Source organism: Lepeophtheirus salmonis, chromosome 4, assembly GCF_016086655.4.
Source record: "Lepeophtheirus salmonis chromosome 4, UVic_Lsal_1.4, whole genome shotgun sequence".
NCBI classification, from domain to species: Eukaryota; Metazoa; Arthropoda; class Copepoda; order Siphonostomatoida; family Caligidae; genus Lepeophtheirus; species Lepeophtheirus salmonis.
Window position 1 is genome coordinate 15,128,793 of NC_052134.2, and position 16,313 is coordinate 15,145,105.

General features: G+C 33.3%; 3 protein-coding genes and 2 long non-coding RNA genes across 10 annotated transcripts in view; 2 read left to right on the forward strand and 3 right to left on the reverse strand.

The window, feature by feature from the left end:
* Positions 1-1,933: 1,933 nt before the first annotated feature.
* Positions 1,934-4,469, reverse strand: LOC121116885 (uncharacterized). Its single transcript, XR_005863973.2, has 2 exons — positions 4,328-4,469; positions 1,934-3,564 (listed from the first exon to the last, which is right to left on the reverse strand). It is a non-coding gene; the product is annotated as an uncharacterized lncRNA (long non-coding RNA).
* LOC139905152 (uncharacterized) lies at positions 3,614-6,003 on the forward strand. The gene is made up of 2 exons (XM_071887656.1): positions 3,614-5,193; positions 5,256-6,003. Exons 1-2 carry the CDS (start codon positions 4,936-4,938, stop codon positions 5,661-5,663), a joined length of 666 nt encoding a protein of 221 aa, XP_071743757.1. The 5' UTR covers positions 3,614-4,935; the 3' UTR covers positions 5,664-6,003.
* On the forward strand, positions 6,003-12,350 carry LOC121116882 (uncharacterized). 4 transcript variants are annotated; one of them, XM_040711187.2, is made up of 6 exons: positions 6,003-6,895; positions 7,750-8,182; positions 8,737-9,112; positions 9,163-9,219; positions 10,535-10,662; positions 10,729-12,350. In XM_040711187.2, exons 2-6 carry the CDS (start codon positions 7,751-7,753, stop codon positions 10,924-10,926), a joined length of 1,191 nt encoding a protein of 396 aa, XP_040567121.1. In that variant the 5' UTR covers positions 6,003-6,895; position 7,750; the 3' UTR covers positions 10,927-12,350. The 4 variants fall into 4 exon arrangements, 3 of the variants coding, with proteins under 3 accessions (XP_040567121.1, XP_040567122.1, XP_071743756.1); XR_011779675.1 differs by having other exon boundaries at positions 6,640-6,895; positions 9,806-10,662; XM_040711188.2 differs by having other exon boundaries at positions 6,701-7,458.
* On the reverse strand, positions 7,827-8,562 carry LOC139905153 (uncharacterized). Its single transcript, XR_011779676.1, has 2 exons — positions 8,445-8,562; positions 7,827-8,195 (listed from the first exon to the last, which is right to left on the reverse strand). It is a non-coding gene; the product is annotated as an uncharacterized lncRNA (long non-coding RNA).
* A 157-nt stretch (positions 12,351-12,507) lies between the features above and the next one.
* Positions 12,508-16,313, reverse strand: part of LOC121116880 (uncharacterized) — a 174,747-nt gene continuing 170,941 nt past the window's right edge. For 2 of the 3 annotated variants that reach the window (XM_040711180.2, XM_040711182.2), the window contains 6 exons: positions 16,078-16,250; positions 13,861-15,990; positions 13,638-13,796; positions 13,443-13,571; positions 13,008-13,378; positions 12,508-12,935 (listed from right to left, as the gene is read on the reverse strand). In XM_040711180.2, the coding sequence (XP_040567114.1) occupies positions 12,740-12,935; positions 13,008-13,378; positions 13,443-13,571; positions 13,638-13,796; positions 13,861-15,990; positions 16,078-16,250 (3,158 nt within the window). In that variant the 3' untranslated portion in view covers positions 12,508-12,739. The remainder of the gene's footprint in view (positions 12,936-13,007; positions 13,379-13,442; positions 13,572-13,637; positions 13,797-13,860; positions 15,991-16,077; positions 16,251-16,313) is intronic. The other variant, XM_040711181.2, reaches the window with a different exon arrangement.

A 16,313-nucleotide genomic window follows, 5' to 3' on the forward strand; every position in this document is an offset into this window, starting at 1 on the left:
CATGAAATAATAAAAATTATAATTATTGTACATGTATTATTAAAACTTCAAATATATATTATCTAAAGTATCTAAATAAATAAATCTGAAACTGCCATTTCAAACTACAGAATATATATTTACACAAAAGAACTACTACGAAAATATAAAAAATTATCCTTGACTAGAATTATGTATAATAATAACAATAATTAATTAACATAAATTGAAGCAGATACATTAAACTACACAAAAATATATACACAAATATTAATAATTCTCTACCAAAAATTATAATTAGTTGGAATTATAAAAGTTACTCTAACTAAGATTGTAAAAATAAAAAAATGGATAACTAAATTGAAAAATATGTTATGTCTTAGCTTCATGAAATTTTGTAAGGTGATAGATAAGAACTTCAATTGATTTGAGTAAAGTGGGAAAAAAAGGATTGAAAATACCACTTCCCAAATATATACAAATTATAAAAGTTACTGTAATTAAGATGTAAATATACAAAAATTTGATAATTAAATTGTACAAATATGGTATGTCCTAGCTTCATGAAATTTTGTCAGGTGATAGATAAGAATTTCAATTTATTTGAGTAAAATGGGAAAAAGGATTGAATGTACCACTTTGGAAATATGAACGATTATCCGTGACTTGAATTAATATTATTATTTATTGCATAAAATTCGGAATTTATTCTTATCTCCTTTTTTGTATATTTGCAGCGCTCCCTACAACATTTTTAACATATCTATATTAAGGGGGACTTGCATCTTATTTTTATCCTATACTTTAGTAAGTATAGAAGAAACAGAAGGATGAATAGTATTATGTAGTTATATCGTAGTATTGAAGGGTCATTTCATTTACGAACATTTATTTTAATTAAGAGAACGTAATATCATTTTGTTAATATTACGTATATAATTTTAATAAATAAAGAAATGAATTTATATTAGAAACTTAAGAATATTAACTGAAAATTAAATAATAAGCATAAATGTGAAAATAAAAACATTAATTTGTAAGCACTGATCCAATTGTTCCAAATGCAAATATATTTATTTTCTAATTATAATTTTAATATGGAAAAATCTCGAGCCAATATATTGTTTTACATATTCGGGTACATAACTTCTTTTATCATTAAGTTTTTCAAAATTAAGGATTACGAATGCACGACCTTTTTCATTTTTGAGAAATCAATAACTCATAATGTTGAATTTTCTAGCGAAAATCGAGGTCTCATCAAAACTTTTCAAGAGATTGTTAATAAGAGTGATCTTAATGTTGTGTCTTGACGAGGGAGAGACACAAACTTATTTATAGGTGGAGAGATCCGGGATGACCGAGAGACATGAGGAGAAGAAATCACGTGGAGGAATAATATAACACTTATTTATAAGATCATGTGTATTCTTTATAATACAAAACCTACTCTTATTTTTTTACAAAATACATGACTATTTATAATACGTAAAATACAGTACTTTAATACATAAAACAAAAAATACAAGAAGATAAGAACAAGGGGAAGAGAAATATGAAATACATTATACTTAAAAAGGCGTCAGATTTATTATATTTAACTACATTACATTCTGGTCAGCTTTACAATGATATTCCCAGAGACCAAAACTCGACAAATTTTATTGACCTTGACAAATCCTAGACGATGCTTAACAAAACTATTTGCCAATTTATTAGAAACGAGAAATTCCTATTGGGCTAAAGTGTAAAAAACAACATCTTTTTGCTAATTATATTGCTCAAGTTGGATTTAAATATTTTGATATGTCCTATCAAAAATATCATAAATGAAGCTAATAGTAGCATAAGTTCGTGTAAAAAAAAAGGTCAATTCTCTTTGTCCAATTCTCAAAAAAATTATTAAGTTATCTTCTAAATCTTGAATTTTCATTTTGTTTAATTAAATAAAGGATTTACTCTAAAAAAAATGTGTTTTATTCATATCTTAAAATAATAATACATTTCTATAATATATATATATTGGTATAAATCAAAGAAAAGTAGAATAAAATATAAATAGTCAGATTATAATTTTGAACGTCAGTATCTATGTCATTAATGAGCATTTTTAAAATAACTAATAATTAAATATAAGAACTGTAATGGGAAACATTTATTATTAATCTTTATTAGTGTGGAAATCCTTAATCTTCATGCGGGTAATATTCGAATATAGTGATAACTTATTAAATTTTTTAGAAGATGATTAAGACTAAATAAGTTTCGAAATTTCAAGTCTACAGAAGTTAAGAGGTCACTTATACTTTGTTATCAAATAATCACGTAGCACTCAATAATTCAGACCATCTATTCATGCAGATATTAACAAAATATAATAACGATTACATTCAAAAGAATAGAGACAAAAGGCTGCACATTCATTAAGAGTCTGAGATTGACTTCTTCTTTTTTCCAAGGGATTTCTTCCATATATAAATCAAGGAAATGGAAGGATTCTTAAAAATGAAATATTTTTCTCAGAATAAGAGACGAAAAAAAGTCGACTTTGGAAGAAACAGGTTCAAGAGTTTCAACGAAGGAGCTGTGAATGAGAAATAACTCTTGGTTCCTCACTGAGTAATTCGGGAATTATTTCTTTTTGTGGAACTCTCCAGTTGCAAAAAACTATTTATATGTAATAAATATCATAATAGAATATGCATTCTAGACCAAAATATCTAGACATCTTAAATATCTTTACGAGTCCATAATCATCTTGCACTTATTTTCCAAAGTCAAAAGAGACTCAGTAAAGAAATCAGTCGTGAGAGTGAAGTGTCCAGATGATATAATTATCCGTATAAGTCCAACTTATAAATGGAATTGATATAAATCTGATTGCGATGAGTGATTTCTGCATTATATACCAAAGGTACATCAAGGGTACCGAACTACTCTTATTAGTAAAATAGTTTTCTTAGAGTAGGAGACGAAGCAGAGCTGAGCTTGAAGAAGTTCAAAGAAGGAGCTGTGGATGGAGGATGAGAACTCTCTTCGTTCCTCATCGGGTCGTCTTTCTGTTGCTTTATGGAACTCCTTAGTTCTTATATGAAGAAGAATACGAGGATTCCATAGAGGATCTGGAGGAATTTATGTATAGAGACAATGATTGACGAGATCAGAAGTCACTATCATTGACATTAAGATGCACTTGCACAATTAACGGTCCTTCCATTAAAGGAGATGAGATCCAACGAGTGAAGCACTTGTTCAGTCAAGAGATCTCCCCTTACGAGTCGAAATCAGAAGGCGTGTGAATGGGATATTTCTAAGAACAGGATAGATGGATAAGGATCCATATATTCAATTGCTACGTAGGAGAGATCCATCCAAATAACCATGACTGCAATACAATATCTTTCCAACTCCTCCCCTCTCCCACCTCCCTCCTTCAACTGACTGCTAATTAATGGAATTCAATGTCGTCCCTACTCGGGTCAATAGGTTTTGTGATTCAAAAAGAAGTTGTAAGTCCCCCTTTATCAAGTCCCATGTTAACACCATAGAGGACGCTTCAAATATTATTTTGTTCGGGAAGTGTTTCTATAAATTTCAAAAGTGAAATAATATTACGTTTAAATTTCTATCATTTTTAAAGTATTTTATTTCTTTAAATATTCCCACATAATAAATTGTTTCAACTATCATTTGATAAAATTTCATGAAGCTGACATGAACCATCTTTGTTACATGTCGGAAAATGGTATTATATAATTAAAGAACTGGAAAAAATTTATGGGTCTGATAGACCTATTTATATAATACAACTACGCAATATATTCATAAAATTTTGAGGAACAGTAAGGTTATTAAGTCTTAATATGAATGAAAATGGTTTAATAGTTATAAGAATGTGTTGTTTGGATCCCGGAATGTCCGACATCAACTATGGTGACATCAAATGTAACCTCTCTATTTATTTAAATCCCTGATGTGGTAGATATAGATACCTATAAATTGGCCGGGCTCTTCTATAGCTAGATAGACTAATGAGTTATGACCATAGAGAAAGAAAAATTTCTGGCGCATATCTATTTTTGAAGGAAATCATAGAGATTAAATTTAAATTAAGGTGAAATCTTAAGTTTGATGGACTTGGATCTCTAGGAAATTTATAGAGGCTAAAACCAGGTTTAGTGCTCTTATATGAGCAGCCCTAGGTATAACAATATAGAATCATGATGATTATGTCAAATGATAATTCAAACCAATGAATACTAAAATAAGAAGCTGTTAGGATATTATTGTTGAAACAAATAGCAAAAACTAAAGCAAATACGTTAATTATAATTTATAAGTACTCAACTAATCACTGTTTGAATCTTCCTTCGTTTTTATCTGCCGATTATTTGTTAATGAATTAATAACGCTGAAACAGCCATAAATTGAATCAATGAATTCTTAGATATTCATTGCCAAATAGAATTAAGACGATGTTTCAAATAATTTAAGATGTGCTCAAGTCAAACCAAGTTCGATTTTTTCCTTCGGATTATAACATATCTACAATTACACACATTACAACAGCTGTACACAATTTTTAAGATCAGAATGTTTGTTCTCTGTCTGTCAAACTAAGCCAGCAGCCAAGTAGAAATTCTTGTCATCTTTAAGTATTTATTTTTCCTTGGTTATGACGTATACTTGACGTCATGGGTGTACAAAATAAAAGCCATGTCAATGCCGGCGACTCTGTGTTTTTATTTTGATTTTCCATGTTCGGCTAATAAAACAACAAGTACATGTACTTAATAGAACGGCGCTCAAGCTTGGAAGTTACGTTACTTATTACTTATTAGTTAATAGTTATTGAGTCTTAAGAAATTCGACTACTCGGAATTCATGGCTGTCTTTTAAGTTTTTAATTTGTAATTGAGGAGTGGGATCATCAGATCAGTGAAGCGAGTGCTTTAGATGTCAGATTTACGCGAGTCCAGTATCATGAGCTCCGTTATGGAGTCCGTGAGGGATGAGTTGAGTGGGGATGTGCTCAAGAAGCTCGAGGAACTTTGGTTGTCAAAAATGAGTGAATTGGATGCTCCTGGACGGTTGGGAGGGGAGATCCAAACTCTGGAAGACCCTCTACACCAAGAAGAAGAAGAAGAAGAAGAGGATCCAGATGTGGAGATAATTGCTTGTGCCTCTGGCTCTGTGGCTCCTCCCGTGGCACACGTGAGTCTCCACAGGCTTTCTCAGTTTGAATCAGAGATGAGTTCTCTCCTTTTTATTTTTAGGGTTCGAAGCCCCTGCGGCGGACGCGAGAAGAGAAGCGGAAGAAGAGAAGCCTCATTCAAATGGATGGTGCGAATGACTCCTCGGACGACGACATCGACAACGATGAGGATGACGAGGATGAAGACGACGAGGATGAGGACGACGAAGATGAGGACGATGACGGAGACAACATCGATGACGAAGACAACGAGGAAGGGGGCGTGGAAGAAGAGCCACTTGGCTCCAATGATGATATTTCAGAGGAGGACCCCTCAGATCTCTTTGATACAGACAATGTCGTTGTTTGCCAATACGACAAAATCACTCGGGCACGAAATAAATGGAAGTTTCATTTGAAAGATGGGATCATGCATCTCAATGGAAAAGACTATGTGTTCCAAAGAGCTAATGGAGATGCGGAATGGTAACTCCTTTTTCTATTTTCATGTTCATCATCAGTGGATCAAGGACTATTAAATCTCCTTTGTTTTGTGTATCATTCATATCGGACAATGAGAAACCATTTACCATAAGTCAACTACTATATTGTTATATCATCAACATATTTATGTGTTTCACTAGCTCTTCATATAGTTACTCCTCTCCAGCTAGAAATCTACCATGGACACCTCTTCTTTTTTGTCAAAAATTTTTGATTTTTTTTTATAATACCATTCTTGTGATTGATATGTAGTATATTTTTTAATTCCATGTCACTTTGCCTTTAAATACATACAAAGAATAATAAAGATGAATAATATCTAAAAAGTGAGCGTTTCTTAGTTTTATATATATACACGTACATAATTATATATGGGTATTTATGAGAGGAGGGGGGTTCATGAGACCCTCCTTTCAATGGAAGTTGCCAATCCAATTAGAGGGCCTCAACTCCCATTATTATTATTATATTATACTAGCAAGTTTGGGCAACGTTAGTTTGCCCGCTGAGTTATATATGATACAATAAAATAAATTGTAGAAGGTCATTATCATATTATTATTTATAGACAAATTATGGTCGGCCGAGGCTGCCCTAATTAAGTACTATATCAGAATGATATCCCCCCTTCTTCTTGATTTGTTTCTTTTTCTTATTTTTGTCAATTAATGAGTACGCCCTCTGTTGATGGTGGAACAAACTCTTTAATGAGTTATTACTTATTATTATTATTATCATTAGTAGTAGTACGTAGGAATTCACAGCTCTCTTTTTTATATTATTATTATTTATTATTATTAATTCTATGAATCTCTTTCTTTCCTTCCTTTGGTTCGTTCCTTGGTGGTGGTGGAGGTGGTGGTGCTGCTGGTGCAATTCTCCCGCCTTTAATGAGAGTGTGACGCGGTCCGACTCTTGCTGAATTCAGCTTGAGCTTCTACTTAGTGAATAAAAGAAAGAAAGAAAGAAAGAAGAAGGAAAGAAAGAAAGAAAGAAAGAAGAAGAAATAATGATCATTATCCTGCCTCCGTTGGACTGAAACGCACTACAACATTACTAAATACTTGGAGTAGTAATAACCACGTTGCTTCTGCTCTCACTCCCTCCTTCTTGGCTCCTCTCCTCTCTACCATACCCACTACTTCTATTACTACTACTACAATTACGACGCATCACTCTTCCCAACCACAGTAGCAGCAGCTCTCCGATTGTCACCAGGTAATAGTCCACTCTCCGTACTCCCCACTCCTCGTAGCACCCGGATCCGACACAAATCGTCTGAGCAAGTTGCGAGAAAATTAAAAGAGGGAAATTCGTTGTACGCAGCAGCTTGATTTTTTCCTTCCTTTGCATAATATAAAAATAAAAGAATAAAAAAGAAGCAGGGGGAAGAAGAGCTCTTTCCATGGGAACGTCCTCCTTTTGGCGTCCTAGCTTTGCTTGCTTTCTAGAGAACTTATTTGATTAGAACACACATCCAACACTCACTTATTCCTTCCAAATCCTTTCTCCTTCTTCTTGTTTGATTTCAATCAACTCAAATTAATGCTAATTTATCAAGAAGAGAGGAGATTCTTTTTCTTCCTCTCCTCTTCTTCCCTTCTCCTCCTTTGTCATCCACTCATTCACTCATTACAACTCTCCTCCCAAGATCCTTTTCGTTTTGAGCTAGGAGGCACAAAAGAGCCCCATATACAACAACCAAAGTTGCGCATTCTTTATTTCTTTCTCTTAATGATTTATTTGTCTTAGTGCAGATTACTCATTCCACTCATTCCCCGGTTAGTATTTACAACTCCCAAAATAGATCATGTATAAAGGTGTCAAAAAATACTTTACACCTTCTCTTCAAATTTGGATAAATGTCTTGAATACATTTATTGATTTGACGTGTAGAATTGGGAGTCCCTATGAGATACTGAATGAATGAATGAAGAACAAATAATTATCAAATATCATTAGAAAATGAACTGATAAATGCTCTAAATTAAAATAAGGCCACCCCTTCCCTTCCCCCTTCCCTTGTTTCTTTTCATTTAGCGTTTTATTTTAATGTTATTTGTATATTGCAGAATGGGATCCTGCGCGGGAAATAATACTGCATCTGCAGCCCCTCCCGGAGCTGAAGAAGAATTTTGTCTCCGCTGGAATGACTTTCGAGATTCTATTGCAAGTTCCCTCCTCGAGTTACGAAGGGATAAAGAATTCCTCGATGTGAGTCTCCTTCTTTCCGAGACGGACACTGTCGTTATGGCACACCGAGTTGTTCTCTCAGCCTGTTCTTCCTTTTTTCGATCTCTACTTCAAAATAAAAACCTTGGCAATCATCCTGTTATTGTACTCACAGATGTGTCGCCAGAGGATCTCGATTCCGTCCTCGCTTTTATGTATAATGGAGAGGTCAAAGTACGGCAAGATGATCTCAACTCCTTTTTAAATGTTGCCGAAAAACTTCGTGTCAGAGGATTATGTCAAGGAGACAAACATGCTTCCACATCTAATAAGGTCAGAATCAAATCTAAGGGATGAATAAGTTTTTTCATTGATTTCATGCCAATTTATGAATGTTTATTTAATAAAAATGACAAAATATTGTAACTTCTAATACGTGAAATGTCAAGATAGAGGAGGATCAAGATTAATTTTTAAAACTTTTATTGTTATCAGTTTTTTAGCTAGTTAGTTCATAGCTAGGTTATGATTAACATTTAAAAAAAGTAATTAAATGTAAAGTGCTACTTTCAAACCAAAATCAATTCAGATTTACCTTCCCCCTGCAAGAGTAGTACGCTTTCCTTCCATCACCTCTACCTTGACGACGACTATGAGTGTAAAGCAGTAAATGAAAATTTAATGTCTGATTGAAACACTCCTAGATCATTGCTTATATTTATTTGCTAATTTTAAAAACAAGTGATTATATCAAAGAGGCAGGTTTAATTCAAGGTATAAAGAAAAGCTTGTTTTATTGTTATTTCGTACATCATGGGTTTTTCTTTTTTAATTATTTCTAGTTGTAGTAAAGACTTATTCATAATAAATTAAAATGTAATTTGTAGACTCCACAACAGCAAAGAAGGCGACCTTCAAATAACTCAACCCCTCCTCCGCCTCCTCCATTGAAAAGACCCAAAACAGAATTACAAGAGGATGAAGAAGTCTCCAACGATGGAGAAGACGAACTTGTTATCGACGACCGGGTTGATAACGAGGACGATGAGGCCGTAAGCGAAAGGGAGAGCAGTTCTCCTAACTCACAGCACTCTCTACATAATAATGTTACCGGGCTAAAGGAAAACGATAAACAGGATATCGATAAATTGGCTGACAAAATTCCAAACGGCCCTCCAGATGATCCTTCTGAAGAATATTCCGAGTATGGGTATGCACCTGATGAAGGCTACAATGACAAAACAATACCTCCTCCTGTTGTTGGTAAGTGGTGGATCCGTGTAGTGCTCCTTTTATTAATTTTCTGTGTATAGGAATGATGCTCGGAGATAGAATGGACTCACTAATGGATGCAACAAATATGAACTCAGGTAAATTGCTTTCCTTTGTTACTAAGACTTGCTATTAAGTACTTACCCCTTTGTAGTTGTTGTTGTTGTAGTTGTTAATTTGTTGTCCTTCATATAATCATTGTGAAATGACATTCCCTTTATTTAATGCCCAATTAAACACTGTTATGAGTGTGAAAGAGATATATACTTTTTTTAAATGGTGTGTATTCATGGATTTTTGAATCATTGAGATTTCTGAGAGTGAGAGAATAATACAACCGTTAATGTACTTGTTGTATTTAACTATGTTTTCTTTTTTTAATATCAGATAATAAATTGGCATATTAGTGCGACTATTGAACCCAAACATGTGGTTCTCTCTCTTTTTTCTTGGATAATAATTATCCATTTTTACCCTCATCAAATGTGTGAATTAATTTAATAAATATGCGGATTTTAAGAAGTAGTACAATTTAAGTGATTTAAAAAAAAAAATCAAATCAACTCATGATTCACTATTATTAAATGATCGAATAGATTTATTGCTCTACAAATAACATCTCATTATTATAAATAAACAAAAGTAAATTAGGAATAAACCGACATACGACAAAAACATTTTCAGAGCAATGGTCACATTCTGAATCAAGGACTCGTATTCCTTCTCCGGGTCCCTCCACATCTTCTCTCTCCTCTACTGCTCCACATTATCCTGTTCGTTCTAGAAAAAGTTTCACTTCAGATCAGCTTGCTGAATTGGAGAGTGTCTTTCAAGCCTCAGGATATATCGATTGGGGTACTCGAAGCGCACTTGCTCGAAAGCTACAAATTTCAGAACGTAGAGTCCAAGTTTGGTTTCAAAATCGACGACGAAAAGATAAAAACAGCGATAATCCTAAACTTCTTCCTAGCCTTCCATTGCCACCATAAACTTTTTTCCCTTGGTGGTGTAGAATTTCTGCACATTTTTTTGTTATTATGATTGTACTAAAAAAAGCATTTACTTATTGAGCTATTCTTGCATTATCATATGATTTGAATAAACTTGCCTTCAAAGAAAATGCTGTCTAGATATTTGTTTATAGATCATCCTTTCTCGAAATTCTCTCAAGTCTCTCTGTATTAGTACCTTTTTTCTTTTTTAAATTGCTTAATTATTAGAAATTCATTTTCACTTTCACATTCGATCGGTGTTAATGTGTATCGTAATAAAATTACTATATTTAATTTTTGCGAATACATAGAAAATTACATAGAAAGGAATAGTTAAATGATTTCAAGCTTTAAAAAAAAGTTTTCTTTGAATTTATCTTGATTAAATTATCTTCATTTCTAAATGAATGATTATCTTTAGGACCCTGGAATAGCCCCAACAGTGGAAATTCATTGAATCGCTCTTTACATCGCTTAAGCTCGGCTGATAGTTTTGGAGGTCGAAGACCAAGATCTGTTTACACCACCCAGCAATTGACTCAACTTGAGGTATGTCATATTATTGAATTTATTTATCATATAAACATTTTAAAAATGTATTGTTTTTCTTTGTAGGCTTATTTCAAATTTAATGAATACATTGATGGAGATCGTAAAAAACAGTTGTCAATCATTACTCAAATTCCTGAACAGCAGATCAAAGTATGGTTCCAGAATCGGAGACAAAAGAAGAAAAGAGAACTTGAAGAAATACAGCAAAATACAGCTTCTAATTTTCATTCACCTCTATTGGAAACAAAACAACATTCATAAATGTATCATGGATACACGCTAACGCCATCACATTTCCCCTTTTCTCTCTCTAAAAGATAGTTCCTACAACATCCATGAATGTGAATGAATATATGAAATTTGTTTTTTTTAGAGTGAAATAATCTCTCTTTCATTTTATATATTTGTTCTGGTTATCTTATTTTAATCGGAGCAATTATAATATTCTTCTGAGTTCTTGAACTCACTTCAATTGAAAGGTGCGCTCCTCATCACTACTCGATGAAGATGATGATGGAATCACCTAAAAAGCCAGCCTTCCACTGTGAGACTTGACTTACATTTTTTCATTTTGTATATTTTTATTACAAAAACAAAAGAACTAATGCTAAGTTTGATTTTTTTTTTTTTTCATCTGTAATTCAATATATATTTATTTAGAACTCAGATGATAAATGATAATATTCATAAGAAATGCAAATTTTTCTACCCAACTAAATAATATTCTCTCTCAAAACAAACGAACATTTTTTCCCGCAAGTGTACAACTTCCTTCTTATTAATAATACTCATCAATTATGTGAACCCTATGATTCTTATCATCATCCTAAGGATGGCTCAATAATTTCTTCCTCAATTCTTTCTTTCTTAATATGTAGTGAAAAACCACTCAAAAGTAGCGAGTTTAGTGATACAAATATTTTTAACCCTTATCATTTTTTTTTTTTGAATACTTAATTATTCTCTATATAAATATATCTAATACTACCGAATCTTCATTATTATTATAAAATTAATGAATCATTAATTTTCAAAACAACCTTTGAAAGCAGCGCACGATGTGCTCCTTCTAAATTATATTACTCCCTCTCTTTCTACCAAACAACTATGTATTATATTTTGCAAGAAATGTTATTATTGTAAGAAGATTGACAAAAAACCTGGAAGTTCCCAAAATGAAAAAGTCATCAGTGCATGTCAATTTCCTCTGGGCTTCCAACCAATTATTATTATATTAATATAATCAAAAGTAACTGTTCAATATATCTATATATATATTTACACTAGAAATGGCTACTATCATATCTCATATGTGTTCTGTTATTTGAAATGATCTACAAGTCGATAATTAAGCTAGCAACAGCAATCTTCGTATGAGTCATGCAAGGCCCTTGAATCATATTTTTTTTATATAATAATCCACAACTTCTTTTGCCCTTCATCCCTCCCCCTTCCCCACATTTCCTTAATATTTTATTTTCTTACGTTTATACTACGTATCTAAAGTACATAGATATGAACATGATATGAAAGTAGTCATTGACTGAACTGATCTCTATTTTTCATCGATTTTAATAAAAGATAAGGTTGTGAGTCGCTGAAAAGGTTGCTCAAAAAAAAAAAAAAGGAATTAACTTTGTTGTATATATTTATTATTTTTTCCTACCGTAGACTATTAATTTTTTTAATAAAAGGGATCAATTTTGATACAAAAACAAAAAAAACACCACCATATTAACACATTGCACTTTTTTGTCTCGCGTACGAGCTTGGATTCATTAGCGAGTAGGGCAACAAGGGAGGGTACTAACATAAATAAGTCCAACAGCTCTACACATTATATAGTAAAAGAAATATTAATTTATTATTTTGGGACAAATTTGTTGCCGAGAAAGGCAATATAATAATGATATAAATAGTAATAATAATGAAAGAATGGACGATTTTTTATATATATGTAATCTCGGTAAAAAATATAATAATAATAAAATTAATAAGAGAGCATAAATTTAAATATTCTGTGTCAGATTGCAAGATATGAATATATGTAAAGTACTAAGTTAAGATTGTCTCATTATCTATTTGCTTCTAATTTTGAATGACTTTCTTCTGAGGTGTGGGAACCAGGAAGTATATTCGGATTGCTTTTTTCGGTTACATCAGGAGTGGGAGGAGAGTGCTCGGTATTATCAAGTTTTTGGCGAACTACAATAGAAGCCATCCCGTCAGACAATTTTTTCATAAAATTCCAGGCCTCAATTCTAGACATTCTGTAATTAAAAACATAGCACAATTGATATAAGTAATCTTCTTAAATGAAATTGAACACATATTTTTTTTACCTTGTACAATCTGTATTGTTGACAGACAGAATTTCATCTCCAATTTTCAGAATTGAAGATTTATCTGCTGCTCCTCCAGTAAATATCTTCTTAATAGTAAGAGGCCTGTCTCCTACTGGGGAGTCTTTTCCCCCTTCAAGACTAAAGCCTAATCCTGTGCCTTCTTTTTTTAGCACAACTGTAACGGGAGGAGAACGTGGAACATCCACGAATTTCAAATCTGACAACAAAGATTTGTGATCCAGAGGACTTTCCAAAATTTTAGGAGGTCTTCCATTACTTCCATAACTTGAAAAATCAGTACGGTCATATTCAGCAGGAGTGACTGATCTACTCCTTGAAAGAACCAAAACTACTTCCGCCCTTGGACCCTTTACAAATAAAAATGATTATTGTGTTGTATTGAAGAGTTGAATCGTTATATTATTTTTTTACCTTTAATATGCTCAAGGCCTCTCTGTGAGTAACACCTTTGGTAGATCTCCCATTGATTGACAAAACCCGATCACCTTTTTGAATTCTGCCATCTCTGTCAGCTAGTGTTCCGGGAATGACTTTGTGAACCTTTAGGAACCATTAAAAGTATAATATATAGAAGAATGATAATCTTTTAAATAAATATGAGCTCACCGTGATATCTTTATTTTCATAATCTACACCTCCGGCTAGAGTAATGCCAATAGATCCCGCTGTGAATTCTCGATGAAGAACAATAACCATAATTTCGTGACTAGGAGTTCCAGACTCTTCCAGCGATTGGTTAGCCTCATCTATTAAGCCTTGAAGTTCCTAAAACAAACATTTCGGCATAAATAAACGTGCCATGGCGTATAAAATATATATTCATGTCTACCTGGGGAGAAATTAGGCTAGTGGAAGATGCTAGAGAAGTGATGGAACCATAATGATCTTTCAAGTTTGACTGTCCGGATATAAGACTTGAAACAGAACCATAGTAATGAGGAGTAGGTATTGAAGATTCCTCAGAAGTTGTGGAATCAATTGAACTCATTCGATTATGACTTGGTGCTCCACCTGAGGAGTTACTGGAAGTATTTGCGGTTAAAGAAAGAGAAGCTTCAGCTTTTTCAAAGGCCCTCCTAATGTCGTTGACACTCACTGCTCTTCGACCGCTGCTAGTTGAATTATTGCTTGATTTACTAACACAGTCTGCAATGGTTTCATTATGAATAGGAGAGGAAACGTGGGAAGGGTTTGTATTGGGACCTAAATTCCCAACTTCAAACACTTTCATTTCCGCAGTATCCACCAGGGATGAAGGCCTAGAAGGAACAGGATCATTCTTTTTTTCCCTCATCTTTACGTGATCATTATTAGAGTAAATTGGTACAGAATATTTTCGATCTGGAGGATGAAAGGGCTTAGAGAGCATATGACTATTTTGTGGGGGTGGCGGTAATGAGGGATTTAAATTGTTGATACAATTAGAGGGAATCAATTTAGAAGAACCACTATACAAAACATTATCCTTTTTAGAAGAAGTATACAATACATTAACATTTGTGCAAGCTTCTTCTCCTAATTTAAATAGACTATCATCAATAATGTCCATAGAAATATTGGAATCATTATTGAGGTCATCTTTGGACTCTCCCCAGTTTTCGTCAATATCAATATCCTTCATCTCTTCTTCAAGATTCACGCATTTTTCTTGATTATCGACTGATTTGTTTTCATCACTCTTCCAAGAAGAATGCGAACAGTTGTCCAGGATATTATCGCTATTTCCATTATCTACTTCATCTTCGTTTGAATCGTCAAAGGAAAGTCTAGGATTACCTTCAAGAGTAATATCAGATGATTTTGATGATCTACGACTCGACGTAGGAGTGACCGAGGAAGAAGATCGCCGAGAGACATCAATCTCGCGAGAAAAGCGACGGTTCTCTGGCTTGGATCCATTTTCAAAGCTCTTTTTTCTTTCTGCAATGGTGAAGGAGGAAGATCTTGATGCAGGTTTTCCAATGTTTTTTCTCGATAAGGCTGTAACGCCACTTGACTTTTTGCAAGAATCTAGTATATTTTTTCTATTGATGGCCTCGACCGACTCTCTCTTAAGCAACCGAGGATTATTTTCATCCATTTCTTCTTCAAAGAGAGTAGAAGATGAAGAAGAATACTCATCTTTAAGAGGTGTAGAACGAGCTTTAGGAGGATCTGAGAGAGTGGGAGAGTCATCAAATAAAGAAAATGGTTTTCTTTTAAATGCAGGAGAATATTGGGAATGATGAGACGTAGGAGAAGATTGCTTCCAAGGAGGAGCAGTGATTGAACGTTGCGTTGGTTTAATTGTGGACATTGTGGTTGTAATATTACTGGATGTAGATGTCATAATGGAAGTTGTAGTGGAGGTGGTAGAGGAAGAGGCAGTAGTAATTGATTTAGGAGTTTCTAAATTAATTCTTTTAGCTTCGGATAAGTCTTTTGAAATTATCTCCGGCAATTCAATGGAGGAAGCACTTTTTGTTTCATGTGAAACTTCAGATCCGCTTTCAGGAATTACTAACCCTTTTAATTTACTGATGTTGGATCTTCTTCTGGTTTCTAAGGAATCAATGGGAATATAACCTGATGAATTAAATCTCTTCACTAATGTATTATTACTTTGACTTGAATGCGTAGAAGATGATGAAAGAGGGATTTCGAGAAGACTTTGAGAACGATTCTGGATTTTATTTTTACTTTCTTCCTCAGAACTCACGGGAGACCGCTTTAAATTTGAAGATACATTAGTCATGGAGCGAGTTTTTGAATCAAAACGAAAACTAGATGGATCCTCCTTTTTATTAGAGGGATTAGATGCTTGAGAAGGAGGACTTGATTGAAACATAGCTATTTTTGCTTTTACGCTTTTAATACTTTTCTCGTCATGCCTTGTGATTAACCGATTTGTATTAATAAGTTTGAGTGCACGAAATTGTTCGGAACTGCAGTTTGAGGATTTGCAATTTATCAAATCATCCTGCAAAAGATAAGATACAAAAACATGCTGTTACAAAACTTGAACTAGAGGGAAACGTTTATTTTTCCTTTTTTTATTAAATCTTACTTTAGTTCCAGAAATGTTCGTAGAAGTAGGATCTTTATAGTCTGGAGGAAATTCGTGGCCGTCAGGAGGTAATCGGGAATCTGAGGGTGGTGGCCCTATTGATCCAGAATCACTAGAATCTTGTGAGAAAGAATGATTATGATGACAAGAGACTAAACAATCCTCCATTCCACCTATTTAAAAAAAAAAAAAAATTGACAAATTAGAACCAAAAATTTATTCAATCAATTTTGTTT

Coding starts and splice junctions, on each gene's coding strand:
- LOC121116882 (XM_040711187.2), top strand. CDS start 7,751: ATGGGATCCTGCGCGGGAAATAATACTGCATCTGCAGCCCCTCCCGGA. Junction 9,220..10,534: donor TGCAACAAATATGAACTCAG/GTAAATTGCTTT, acceptor GATTATCTTTAG/GACCCTGGAATAGCCCCAAC. Junction 10,663..10,728: donor AGCAATTGACTCAACTTGAG/GTATGTCATATT, acceptor TTTTCTTTGTAG/GCTTATTTCAAATTTAATGA.
- LOC139905152 (XM_071887656.1), top strand. CDS start 4,936: ATGTCAGATTTACGCGAGTCCAGTATCATGAGCTCCGTTATGGAGTCC. Junction 5,194..5,255: donor TGGCTCCTCCCGTGGCACAC/GTGAGTCTCCAC, acceptor TTTTATTTTTAG/GGTTCGAAGCCCCTGCGGCG.